This window comes from Anomalospiza imberbis, chromosome 1, assembly GCF_031753505.1.
Source record: "Anomalospiza imberbis isolate Cuckoo-Finch-1a 21T00152 chromosome 1, ASM3175350v1, whole genome shotgun sequence".
In the NCBI taxonomy this organism is placed as follows: domain Eukaryota; kingdom Metazoa; phylum Chordata; class Aves; order Passeriformes; family Viduidae; genus Anomalospiza; species Anomalospiza imberbis.
Window position 1 is genome coordinate 135,499,137 of NC_089681.1, and position 14,419 is coordinate 135,513,555.

Consider the following 14,419-nt stretch of genomic DNA (forward strand, 5'->3'; position numbering starts at 1 on the left):
AACTAAAGCTTAGATGGAGAATTTTTGAAATGCTGTCATTATTGAAACCCTCAAAGCAAGGGTTTGAGATTATGAATCCTCATCCCTTTATCATCCCAAATTTAGTTATTGTTTTGTGTAGTACCCTAATTACAGCAGAGTGCAGAAGCTAATTACAAAGCATGAAGTGATTAAAATTTATGCATGAAGTGATTAAAAAACGCCAACAGAATTACTGTATTTGAGCACTACTTTAAAGGCAAAGAAAAATAAAGTTGTGACTCATTTATGTTCTTTTTTGAGGGAAAAAGTGGCTTTACCTGAATGTGGTGAAACTCCCAAAGCATGGATAAAGATTAGACATAAGGTCATGCCTTAGGAAGAGACTATAGTCAGTGTCCTGAGGTGAGTCTTTGTGAATCCTGTGGGACAGGAGAAAGAAGCAAATTTTGAATCTGGAATGGAAACCTGAGATTATACTTATTACAGCTGTATGTTTCCGGATCTTGATCTTTACTTTGACCTTAACGTGGAATAGTGTTAAGGGGGATTTCATTGTATCAGGTAAAACTGGGTCATTTCATTCCCACAGTATTTGGAATCAAGGAGCTGGGCCAGTACTGGCTGCAGTACTAAGTACACAACAGACTGCTGCAGGTTTCCTGGTGAATTGTATCCATCATAGACCAGGGTGACTATCGTGGTCAGTGATGGATGCAATTCAATTATTGTAAAAGGTGTTTCCTTCACAGTATGTAAACCAGTTGTTAAAGGATGTACATTGGTAAGCACGTTTTCCATGACTGAGAGTGCTTGACTGTCAGAAGACCATAGCATTGTGAAAAGATCTGTCACTTTGATCTGCTTGGCCTTTTGAGATCTATGCCATAATCCAAATCCTTAAGAGTAGGCTTGTAAAATGATTGTTTGCTGTAAGAATTTGAATTAATCTAATGCTACTATTTAAGTTGTTTTTTTGTGGGTTTCTTTCCACTTCTTGCTTGATTCTTGGTTATGGACCTAAATCCTTTGGAATTTTATGAACTTGACTCTCATTCCCCTGTCCCTCCAAAGATCTGGGAGTTAGAATATATATTCATTGAAAAGCATGGGAAACTGGCTTCACTCAAACTTGATTTTGGTTAAAATTATCATTTGAATTTCCCTTCATTTGATACTGTGTATACTGCACATACCTTCATTTGATATTGTGTAGTCAACATGATATCAAATTAAGGGAAATTAAAATGCAACAATTCTTATTCATTGTGCTATCTGTGCATGCACACTATATGCAAAAACATTTCTAGTGTTTGAAGCTGGAATGTGTTTCTCTTCCCATTTCTAGGAAGCGAATTGCTATTAACCATTGAATACTGAGTGAACACTGACATCTCTTTATCCTAGGAGCCATCATTTGAGATGCTTCCGTTGTCTGGGAAAACAATAATATTTGATAGCTTTCCTGATCCTTCAGATACCTGGGAAATAATTGAGACTATTGGCAAAGGAACTTATGGAAAAGTTTTCAAGGTGTTAAATAAGAAAAATGGCAGCAAAGCAGCAGTCAAAATTTTGGATCCTGTTCATGTAAGTTACTTAAATTACTTGGTTAATTGTGAGCTTATGTCGTCTTTTTTTTTTTCTCTTAATCTTTGTAGATAATTTGTATTGGAAGTGACTGTGAAATAAACTATTTCAGCCTGCTATGTATCAGGCTAGTTATCAATGCATTTTTCTTAACATAAGTGATCTTGGAAGTGGTTGCTTATGGTAAAAGTCAGAAATATACCTAAACTTTGTTGCTTGTAGTTTGTTACGCCTTCTCTCTTGTTTTTGGAAGCAGAGCCGATTGTTCTCCTTTTCAATAGTAAGAGTCCTAGCTTATTCTATTTTTGCTGTTGTTCCCTTTCCTTTTTTTAAGTTTTTGACAGCTGGCCAGTAAGGAAGTTATGTACTTCTAAGTACTTAAGCTGTACCTTCAAGCATCTGAGTACACACTTGTAGCTGAGTTACATGCTAGGAGTGATACTTCAAAAATAAATTAGCATACTTTATTGTTATTGTTCATTCAGTGTTTTCAGAATGTGCCAAAATATGTAGGTCTCACAGAGGAATCCATCTTTTCAAATGGAAAATGCAAAGGGATTAGCTCTACACACAAAGCACCAGGCAACTGGAAGGTGGAATTACGAAGTTGTAGAGCACGGTTTTGTTCTCAATAACTGACATTTGTTGGGTGGCAGATTAATGCTCAGAGAGTAAGGAAGAACACTTGTCTTGATTTGTACAGGCACACCCCACTGACTTCAGTGGTGCTGCACGTGGCTTGGGACTTTTCTTGAGAACAAAACATGGGAAGGCAGCTGTTCCTGTTTTGGAGGCCCTTTTAAGTTCTTCTTCTGCACTCCCAGTATAGGTTTATGAGGTGTGTGCTTCCATGGCATGACCTCTAGGCAGGAATAGGTGAGCATGCTATGCTGTGTGGACCCTACAGGTCTGGAGCTGCACAGCCACACAGGGCTCTTCTACCTCTGCATATCACACAGTGTCAGATTATGATCCCATAAACTGAAATTCTATGAAATATATTGGTGAAAACATAGTATCTTCCATTATCTATGCTGTGTTTCTTGCTGATCTGCTTTTTATTTGTGTGCTTTCAAAGCAACAAAAGGGTGCTCATCTCAATTCAATACCACAACCTCTTCCAAAGTAAACATAACTTGCCAAGTGATAAGCATCTTGATGAGTTCAAATGTATTGGAAACTATTTTTGACTCTATTGCTTTCTGTAAACAAGGTTCTTGTGCTTACAATAAATAGGTATGACTTCCTTGTCATTGGTGTTCATCTAAGCGCCTGTTTGGCAGGAAATGCTTTTGCTTTCCTATTTTTCAGAAGTGTTCAGGAGTGATTCTTAAGTGGCAGCTGGCTATGGCAGGAATTCCTGAAAAAAATCAGTGAAACTTCCAAAGTTCTGTACACTTTGGAGGTTGCAGAAAAAGATTAAAGGATGATGATAGGAAGAAAAAGGAAATAGTAAAGTTGATGCTAGAGGAAAGAGAAATAGATTAAGTAGGAAAAAAGGAATAGAATGTAAAGGATACGGAAGAAATAGGATGGATAACAATGAAATATAAGAAATTGAAGATTGGAAAATGTATAACTGATGAAAACGGGTTCCTTATTTTAATGAAAAAATGGTAGTAGTGCAGTCAACATCAGTCTTCCAAGACTTGACTCTTAACTAAATGTTTTACCCTTTTTATTCTAAGAACACTATTCCTCTTTGCCCTCTTCTATTTACAGGGTGTCTGGAGTAGCTGCTGTTACTGCTAAAATGACAATCCTGTATTGGAAATAAAGTCAAAGCAATAAATGAGTTCTTTTTATTTAAACTGAAAGTATTATTAATGGCTGCAGAGGGAGCCATTGCAATGAAGGAAAAGATACTTTAAGTATTTTCTTCTTTACATTTTACAATTCTTCTTCTTTGGAGATCGTTTCAAAATTGTGCCTCTTGAGAGGTAGATAGGAAACAAAGCAGAAGAAATGTGGTTTAGTTTAACTGATATTTTGATATTAAACTGGGAACCTATGTTATTATGGGTGATATAAGACTGAAATAAGCATTTAATGTTTAATCTTTAGAGCACACATTCTTTTTGCTGGATAACAGCTCATCTATTTGGAACTGAAACAGGAAAGCAAAGGTGTTGAAATGAGAATTTATGAACATGGAACTGAGAAGGCTTAGTCTTGTCCTTAGAACTATAAGTAAATACCATTGTACTTTAGAACTCTTAGCCAAATTATCCTATATATGGGAGACATATATATCCCTATATATGGGATGAAAAATTTCAGTCTGCCATTTCTAATACAGTTCTTTTATAACGGCAAATATGCTAAATTCAACCAAATATTTCAAGTTTTTCCCTTCATAAAAGACCGAGGAATATTTTTCGTTTTAGTAGGCACAGAATGAATATTCTATCATTTAATTTCTCCTTATAATTGTAAAAATCTCAAAATCTTAGTACCCCTCAGGAGACAGAAACCTCTATTAATTCACAGTAGGACAATGGGCTAATTCTCTTCCAATTTCCCCAAGGCAGTCAAAACTATTGTATGCTTTATTTTTAATTTTTTGGCTTTTGACTGTATTTTTTTCCTTTCTTTTGTTTTTGCCAGTTCCGTTTTCTGTCTTCATCCCTGCTTCTTTCTCTTTCCATTCTCTGCTACCTTCAGTACTTTGGTTCTTTCTTCCTTCCTTGTATTTTTTTTCTTGTACTCTGTGTTGTGCTAGAGAAAATTACCAAAAAATTAGTTTCTCCATTTTAAGAAAGAGGAAAATTCCTGCTGTTTTTCAGTTGTTCCATAACAAGATCTCTAAAATCCTTCCTTGTGAGAAGACTTATCCTGGTAATCTTAATATGAAAGTTTAATGGCCTGATTCATGATGATACTGGTGACAGAGGAAGTTCTTGGAGAACAGTCAAGCTAGTCTCAAGACAAAAGGCTCCTGTGAGGAACTTGAATAGGATATTGGAGAGACCTCTTTAAGAAACAAGTGAGCAAAATGCTCTTGGGGCATGTGTGTGGAACAGAATGAGAACAAGCATCATTCATGGGGAATACAGAACTTGCCCTTTCTCTGCCATGGTCACTTCTATTTGGCTTTGCTGAGACAGGTTTTTGGCACTGAGTAGATGCTTTTCACTGATATGAAATCCATTCATACAAATAGTGAAATTCATAAGGGAGCCTTCTTCTATAATGGATTTTTCACTTCTTTTTGTGTAGTTGTAAATAGCAAATTGTATAGAAAATGTTTTAAGTCTGAAATGAGTACGCTAACATTTTTTTTTGAGATCTAAGCAATGAGGGGAAAATGGCTGCAGATATTTGCCTTTATCAGACAGGGATTGAATATTTTGTCAGCATGACTCAAATGCAGTGTAATCATCATCTCTCAAAGAGCAATTCCAGTGCGCAGGTGGGAAAAGTTTACCTGAGTCATCCAGTGCCTGCTAAAGCCTGCCAATGCCTGTGTCCATTTTTGGTCTGAAGGGATCTGTATGGCTCCCAGTGCATCTGTTGGCAGAACTGGTTCTCATATCTCAAAAGGATTTCCCTCACTAAGAAACCCGAGGTCTCTAATGAGAGTGTGACAAAAAGCCATGATTATTATAGTTCAGTAGCAGAACGCAGGGAGACCATGGGTGTCACTAGCCTTTATGACAGTAGAAAATGAGAAGAATTCCCAGGTAATTCTAGAGAGTGGGATGGCAAATGAATAAGATGTGACTGCAGTCATATTGCACCATTTCTAGTTGGGGTTGCCATTACGACTAAAGCAGTATTTTGCCAAGGCATCTGCATACCTACCTACTTGTGGATTGCACTGGCTTTGCCTTGACATCACAGAATAGTTAAGGTTGGAAGGGACCAGTGATGGGGTCATATGATCTAACCTCCCTGCTCAAGCAGGGTCTTTCTAGAGCACATGGCACAGGATTATATCCAGAGAGTTCCTGAATCTCTCCAGAGAGGGACACTCCACAGCCTCTCTGGGCAACCTGTTCCAGTGTTCTGTCACCCATGCAATAAGGAATTTCTTCCCCATATTCAGGTAGAACTTCCTGTGCATCAGTTTCTGCCCGTTGCCTCTCATCCTGTTGCTTGGCACCACTGAGAAGTGCCTGAATCCATCTTCTTGACACCCTCCCTTCAGACACTTGTAGATATTGTTGAGGTCCCCTCTGTTTTCTCTTCTTGAAGCTGAACAGGCCCAGCTCCCTCAGCCTTTCCTCGTAAGAGAGATGTTCCAGTCCCTTCATCATGTTTGTAGCTCTCCCCATGACCCACTCCATTAGATCCATGTCTTTCTTGTACTGAGGAGCCAAGACCTGGACACAGCACTCCTGATGTGGCCTCACCAGGGCTGATTAGAGGGGCAGGATCACCTCCCTCAGCCTGTTGGCAATGCTTTTCCTAATACAGCTGAGAATCCCATCAGCCTTCTTGGACCCCAGGATGCACTGCTGGCTCATGGACAACTTGTCCTCCAGGACCCTTGTTCCTTCCTGAGGGCTGTTGTGTCATACCCCACATGTTCATTAGTTGAAACTGATAAGGACAAAATTAAAAAAATAACTGTTTTGTATTCACTAAACAGAACCAGGCTTTGTAGTTCTCTAAATGGTATATTCATGTTCTCTTTGGTTTTTTCTTTGTATCATTTCAAACTACGTTTGAATTGACAGAAAATACTTTGTGGTTTTTGTTTTTTTTAATGGCTATCATTATTTATTTGTTAACTGCTATGTATTTCTTGTTTGTGACACTAGGATATTGATGAAGAAATTGAAGCTGAGTACAACATTTTGAAAGCTCTCTCTGATCATCCCAATGTAGTCAAATTCTACGGAATGTATTATAAGAAAGATGTCAAAAATGGAGACCAGCTTTGGCTAGTTCTCGAGGTAAATAATACGGAAAAATAGGAGGTTTATTCCAGTTGATTGCATTGTTGAGTATAAACAAATTGAATGTGATGCAAGTCAATTGTGTGATGTTTTTTTTAAGAATAGTTGCATGCAAAGTGATAAATGCTGTTGTTTAGTCTTTTTACTGTTCTGAATAAATTCCGTGTTCAGTGCTCTTATCTTGATATTACACTGATAGTCCTGTGCCTTCAGAATTAGGATATAAGTTCTAATAAACTCATAGGATTTGCTACCTAAAATCTTTCTTTGGTGAAAGGCTTGCCATGGGAATCTTCTCGTAGTAGCATTTCTTTAAATATCACTAACATTTGACATAGCAGTTTAAGAATACAGTATGGTGATTTTTTTTCCAAATGAAATTATAGAAATTATTCAACTGAATTCCTTTTTTTCTGTGGGTGGTAAATGCACAAATAGATAAATAAGCCAACAAAGGCAGCTACTGCCCAAATGCTGTTGACAGCAGCAGGATTTCCTCAAATTAAGTTCAGAGCAAGATGTGTTTGTCTTTAGTTTTGAGTAATTTGTGAGCAAAGAGCTTGATCATAACAGTTTCTACAGATTCACAGCCTGTTCTGTAAAAACTTCCTCTTGTATCCAGAGGAAAATGAAGAATATCTCTGACAGGAATAGTGTGCTTTTCCTAGGAATGAAGACTTTTGCTGTCATTTGATCAGGGTTTGATAAGGTTGAGATTGAAGAAATGGTTGTATTTTATGATTTGTCATCTAAGTAAATGCAAATCTCCTACCAAATATCTCAATGATACAATGGTATCAAATTCTAGAAACAAGCTATCAGTAATGCATTAGTTCTAAAAAAATCTATTCCAAATTCTCATGTGTTCTATTGGAAGATGTTTTTAAGAATGGTTTGCATTGCAAATCATAACAAATTATTAGGTTAGACTGACATAAAAAGGTATCAGGTGTTTGTGAAGTGAGCATCTTGGAAAATCCAGTGTCTGTTTTCTGCTGGGCATAGGAAACTCCCATCTGTGAAACTTTTGGCCTGTAAAGGATGGATGCCAAACAGCCAGGCTGAAACAGACTGGGAGGAAACAGTCAAGTGTTTATATTTTAACTTTTATATTTCACATGGAATTATGTTCTTTATGTGAAAAACACGAGCCTACATGTGGAGTATGTTTTATATTTACTATTTTTAAGCCAAGCTATACATGTGCAAATATGGAATGTGTCTTGGATGCTTTCTGTCACTGCACATGTAGATCTGTGAACACAATGGATTTCAGCTGGTATGTGTAGATATGCATAAGCAGGAAAATAAATTTCAGTATTGACTTTGATGAAGGTTTCCTATTAATAATAGTGTATGTGAAAAAACATGTCATGAAACCGATTTCTCTGTTCAAGTGGCATCTTCTTATCAGCTTGTGTGCAGCTTTACAGTTGCAGTTTGCTTTTCACAGCAGCTATTAAGGTGTCCTGGAGTTTATAAGAATGAGTATCTTTTAATTATCTCCATTTTGTGTTCTTTGATGGGATACATGGGCAACACAATTTGGAGAGAAAGTTTCTCAAATTTCACTAGGAATGGGTTGTGATAGATGGTAAAACTCAGCATTTAGTAATGAATTTAGAAACACCACTTCAGGTTACCAAACAAGTTATTCACTGGTGCATTTGAATCCATATATTTAGATATTTGGGTTTGGTTTTTTTTTTCCTAGGGGAAAAAATCTTCAGCTTTTTAAGATGTGTCCCATGCAATGTATTTTTAAGAAAACTACCTATGGGAATGAAAGTGAAACAAGAAAACATCTGTACAGAATGACAGTACTCTTGACTCTCAGTTCAGAAATGCCTTTCTCTCTGTTGGCTGCACTCAGATAAGCTGAACATCTGCTCCTCCTTGGATGTTGTTCTAATCACGTTTATAATACAGAATGTTGCAGGAAGAAGGATTCTTGCTGGGTGCATTAAGCTTTGCCGTGTGTGTCCAAAGACGCAGGCACAAGGAACTGTCCTACTGAGTCTGCATTGGAAAGAAATCCCATATTTGGGACGAATCAGCTTAGCAGTTTGGTGTCAGCAGACAGCAGCATGATGACACAGCTGAGGCAGAGTGTGCTGTAGCCCATTTATTTCTGCTCTAGCTGTTAGTTCAGAAGGGAAAATATCTGAGAGAGTTGAAAATCATCTGATATAAGATGGAGCAGAGAGGAATCGTGTCAGGCCCCTACAGGTGGGCATGTAGGTCTGGGACAGGTGGGGAGAACAAATGGCACAGGCCTTGCCTGGTGCAAAGAACAACCTAGGCAAGAAAGAGTGAAGGCTGAAAAGCCATAGCAAGGTAAGTGGTAGGTATTACACAGCTTTTACTTGCTGCTGTAAACCAGAATCGTAATGCAACATATTTCTATAATTCACTTTCTACAGAGAGCAGGTAGAACTTTTAAGAAGCATTTCAGTCCATTTTCAAAAGACGCAAAGTTATGCATACCCTATTTTTGATGAATTTAGGTCACATAAGTATGCTTGTGTATTTTATAGTCATCAATATAGTTTTTATAGGAAATAGAGGAAGCATGCATTTTTTTACAGTAAAAAAAAAAAAAAAAAACAAACCTTATTTAATGGGTTAAAACTTATCTTGGTAGGGGAAAAATTGGAAAGAATGACTTTCCACCCAAAAATACAACTTTGTAATATCAAAGTGTATTGTAGAAACCTCTCACTTCTGGAGAGGTAGAGGGGATTGCCAAGAAGTGTTACAGAAATACATTCCTTTCGCTCTGCTGAATGTCAAGAAGACTGACAAAATATTATTTTTAGGTGTTTTTTTTTTAACCCTGAGGTGTGTACATGAGCATTTCAAGAACATATGCAGTGTCCTGTTGAGTTAGGCCAATGGTCCTTGTAGCTCAACTTTCTGTGTACTGTGGTGGCACTAGAAGATGCTATTTAGGAAGACTTTGTTGTCCAGTTTTTGCAGTCCATTTTTCTCATGCTTTCCAGCAACCATGATTGCTGTTTTACAGACTATTACAGACTATATCCCAGACTATTCTGTTTAGTATCCATAAATGGACACACTAAACCTGATGATGGTACAGGAATGCTCTATAATCTCCATATAAGTATACAAGTTGAATTTTTGCATCACTATTATATGCTGATTTCTATTTGTGTAATATTCCATGTAGTAGAAAATAATGTTTTCAACATGGCAAAAATGTTTCTAAATCTAATTATATTTCAATTTGAAGAAATTTAGACTCCTGCCCATATGAGAAGGGGGAATGTGTTACAGTTTCCAGTGGATTGCAGGCTCTATTTTCTAGCCAGCTCTGTTGTTAAAAAGTACCTGCAGAGTACTTGATGCAATTTGCACAGGTGCACAGTCCAGACTGAGTGAACCGGATTTATCTTTGTTCTCATGTGGAACCTTTTGTTGATCTAGTGTAATCTTCACCAGAGAAATCATGTAGGAGTGTAGAGTAGCTTCTGCTTGGAATCTGCTTCTCTGAAGAGGTGTCATTTTAGCCTTTCCCTTTCCCTCAACCTTTTAATACGGGAGAAATCATTGAATAAATTGATAATTTGCGTTATTCTGGATTTTTTGCAAAGTGGTATAGTTTGAGTTTCATCATCTAAATGTTTTTCATTATGTTAATTGAACCTGCTAACCAGATGCAGATAACTCAAAAGAATTACAGAAATATTGTTGTGATGGGTTATTGTGATTCAGTTGGCAGCTATGTTTGCTGATTTAATATTTGCCTGAAGTGATTTAGATTTTTTACTTACCTTTGATCATTTAAAGTTAACAGTAAGAGGAAAAAAGGTGGAATGCACAAATATCTAAATTCTCTTTTTAAGTCCTTGGGATGCTTTTATTTGTGATGGGTTTTTTTCAGAAAGAAGAAAAAAATCTTAAACCTGATAAGTAGAAGCTCTCAGGAGTTTGAATTAAACTAGTATAATTGAATTAAAATACAGAAAACTAGTGCATCAGTTCACCTGCTACTCTTTCTGCAAACACAAAGTGAAAACCCACAGTTAATCAGAGTACAGACATTGTAACAATTGTAAATGTAGCACCATATGGAAAAAAGGAATAAAATGCCAGTATATCAAACTGCCAGCCTGCTATACCAGGGTTATGTCAGTCCATTACTACTAATTTACTTCAAGTAAAGCTTGCCAAATGCTTGTAACAGGGTAAGAGCTGGAGAGGACTAGTCAACAGACTGTTGCTCTGTTATGGGTGCAGAGTAACCCACTAGTGCAGCTCCTGCCCAGTTACCAATCACAAGGGAGGTTGCCTTTGGTGAGGTGTTTAAATTAAATGAGAATGTAACAAGCTGAGATCCCTGACAGAACTTTCTGGTTTTATGGAGATCCTATAGAAGAACTACCATTCTTGAGTTTGTCTAGAGACAGAGAACCGAGGACAATGTGTAGAGAGTATCAGTTATTCACTCCTTTCCTGTCAGAAAAGTGACTCTTCATAGCAGAGAGCTTTCTTCGAAGGTTTAAGCCAATAGAACAAATAGCTTTGGAAAAGGAGAACTGAATGGATAACAGAAGTCAGTTGTGATCCCAATCAGTAGTAAGCATGTGTCAGCACTGTAGTACAGGAAAGTTATTAAGGAGGATTTGAAGGAGGATGTTGTTATGGTTTTCTGGTTTAGTTGATCCTTCAAAGCAGAATGGAAAACATGTTATGCCTACAGACGCCCAGTAATGGATACCACTGTGAGCTGATCAAGGATAGAAGTAGATCTCTTTTTGCATAAGAAATGGTATTAGCACTGCTGTGGACTTTGACAGGTAAAACAGCTTGTGTTTGATGTGATTGAGAAAGGGCAGCCAGTGTGAGGGTTCAAAGGAATAATGGCATGGCTGGAGAGGGCTGGTTAGGGATAAGCACTCACTAAAGCCAAGAGAAGGAGATGTTGCAAGAACTCCTACATAAAATTAAGAATGCTGTACAATACATGTACACTGCTGCATCTGGCCTGGAGTGAGTCTGCTGTGCTGTTGCACTGTTGTATCTGCTCTTTGGAGAGAGAAATTTAGCAGATCAGATGCTTCCAGATGTTTGCAAGTCTAACTGTGGTCACAAAGAGAGCCTTTAGAGTTCATGGAATATTTATACATTTTCCTCATAGATTCATAAATGAACAGTGACAGCACTATTTACACGTTTGTCAGAGAAAAATTAGTATAATTAAGGCCCAAATTTAGTGTGGTTAATAGTCTTGGATCCTTCACTAACCCACTATATGTGAAAGAGCTTCTGTTTATGTTGCCTTTTAAACGTTGCGTGTAATTCTAATAGATAAGGAAGCTCACAGAAGTGCATCCTCCTTATTGAAACAACAACAAAAATCCTTTGCTTTGTTATATAATGTCCTATCTATGGAGTATGTTCATGTAAAGAAATAAGTCTCAGGAAGTCCAGTTGCTGAGAGGATGGGAGATTTTTTTTTTCCTACTTCGGAGCTGAGATGTTAGTAGTGCAATTTTAGGTTGCAGTGTGGTTTCTACAAAAGAGGAGAAACAACTGTCCAAAGATCCAAGATTGTTGGTATTTACCAATAATCCCTATATCAAAAATAGCAAGATTGTTGGTATTTTTATTTTAAAAAAAAGAAGGCTAAAATATTTCACTTCTGTTGCATACCTTAACTTGAATGAGGCTTCAGCTGTTTGAGAGCTGGAAGTCTGGGTGGTGTAAAATATAAAGAAAGAGAAGAAACCGTAAAAAACCAAATGCCACCCTGCTCCCAACCCTCCCCCCCCAAAAAAAACCAAACCAACCATGACAGATTCTTTGACTTTTTAAATCACCTCAATTTTTGCAGTAGATGGCAATATATTTACGCATTTAATTTTGACACATTAATTTTGATTTTCTAAGCTATATAGGGAGACTGATAACTTCTGTGTGCTAGGGAAATAGATCAATATTTTTTAAAAAATCTAGGTAATCCTCCTTGACCAAGCTTGTGATGCTTTCACCTCATTCCCATATCCCAGTCTAAAGGGGCAAAGAGTCCTGTAACATGTATGGAATAGTGGCTTTGTGCAGGGTCTTGTTGTGTTGGCCATGTGGGGGTGACAGCACACTCTGCCAGAACCATATCCATCCCCTGCTCCTTTTCCAGGCACAGGCTACCTCTTCAGGAGGCTGTTTATGCCCAAGCAGGCTGGGCACAAAAAAAGCAAAGCTCAGGGCAGGATGGATAGTTCTGCCCTTCTCTCTTGCTGAGATTTCCAGCGCTGTGTAAGAGTCCTGATGGCCGGCAGTAAGGCATTTTCTCTCCATTTGCTTGATCTTTCTTTTTTCTTTCTCAGCTAATGGTGTTGTCACTCTTCATGGCACCTCTCTGTGCATGGAAGAGGAAGAGTGGAGTGGCTGTCAGTGTTGTAAAGCAACCAATTCTTGTTCTAGATCTGCAAGAATATTTGGCTAAAAATATCTGCAGCCTCGTGTTCTGCTGCCTGCAAGGAAAGCACGGAGCTTGGGAAGTCACTGATCATGCAAAAGTTCAACAGAAAAAATTCGTGCCATTGAAGGTGTTGGGACTTCAGTTGTTGAATTCCATTTGACTGAAGAGGTTTTCTTTTAAAAAAACATACAATTATAATGAATCAAGAAGCATTTTGCCAACACTGTCAGACACGTGGTCGGAGTCTTGGGGTTGTCCTCTGCAGGGCCAGGAGCTGGTCTCAATCATCCTTGTGGGTCCATTCCAACTCAGAATATTCTATGATTCTATAAGGAATGGGTAGAGGTATGGATACTGGTGTTGGTTTTATTGCTGTGACTGTTTAGCAAGAGTGGGAAAATCCAAATTCAGTCACATGATACTTTTTGTGACACCTCTCTGAGTAATGAGCAGTGGCTGGAGTGAGCCCCACAGGAATTTGTGGGAGTGCCTTGAAGCAAGACCCAACACTCACTTTGGCTTTTAAAAAGATGAGCCTACCTGAGATAAACTAGCAACGTCCCTGTATCAGTTACTTCTGTTTTGCATGAAATAGAGAACCCTGTGGTATGGCCAATTTAATGATTTATTTAGGATTTTCCTTTGGCATGTTTACAGTATGCTTTTGTTAGATATAGGAGTTACTATATGCAGATGTGTTTCCATCTATGGTAATAAAGGCAAGTTTATGGAATTCAAAAAAAAGGAAGTTTTTAATGGAAGTGTTTAATGGAAAGTATAATAAGAGTTATAATAAGAAAACAGATATACAGTTGTTTCTGGCATGTGATATTTGCTGTAAAACAGTAATGTTTCAGGCAATTAATATAATGGAAAATAACAAGTCCATTTAGGTTTCATAAAGGCTGTGTGAAGGGCAGGAAGCTGTCATTTGCCTAAATATTATTAGCTATTTTCAAATGGCATATATAGCACAAAAATTAAACAACTGAAAATTGCTTTTTCATATTTTTTACCACAGGTCATTTTTCAGAAATGTCTTTGGTTATAATTGCTCAATTCAGACCACTGAATGTTTTGATCCATTACATGCCTGAATTGGGCTTGATTTCTCCATTTCTAATGTGTCCCTCTTTGCTTCCCAATTATAGCAATTTTTCATTCTTGAATCATATCCTATTTTCTCAAGACCAAAGATGTATGGCTACAACTATTATTTGATACTTCAAACTTTTACAAAATACTCCTAATTTCTCTGCATAATGAATATTTCATATTACATTGTGGTTTGCACAGTTTGCATCTTTTAAACAACTGGTTATGGCCCATCTTGCTGGAGAATACTCACATGCAAAAACCCGGTTCTCAGTAACTTCTAGCAGTTTTTGCCACCATGCAGTAAAGCAGAAGCCCAGAAAATAGTTTTACCATACGACTATTTAATTCAGTAGCATATGAGTAATATGCCTCTCACATTCTAATATTTAACATCACTTTGCTT

At 37.5% G+C, this 14,419-nt stretch overlaps 1 protein-coding gene across 6 annotated transcripts in view; it reads left to right on the plus strand.

The window, feature by feature from the left end:
- The window catches only part of MYO3A (myosin IIIA), a 117,146-nt gene that overhangs the window by 9,430 nt on the left and 93,297 nt on the right, over positions 1-14,419 (plus strand). For 5 of the 6 annotated variants that reach the window (XM_068171856.1, XM_068171889.1, XM_068171898.1 and 2 more), the window contains exons 2-3: positions 1,387-1,569; positions 6,336-6,470. In XM_068171856.1, the coding sequence (XP_068027957.1) occupies positions 1,402-1,569; positions 6,336-6,470 (303 nt within the window). In that variant the 5' untranslated portion in view covers positions 1,387-1,401. Of the gene's footprint in view, positions 1-1,386; positions 1,570-6,335; positions 6,471-14,419 lie in introns of those variants that run through there. The other variant, XM_068171870.1, reaches the window with a different exon arrangement.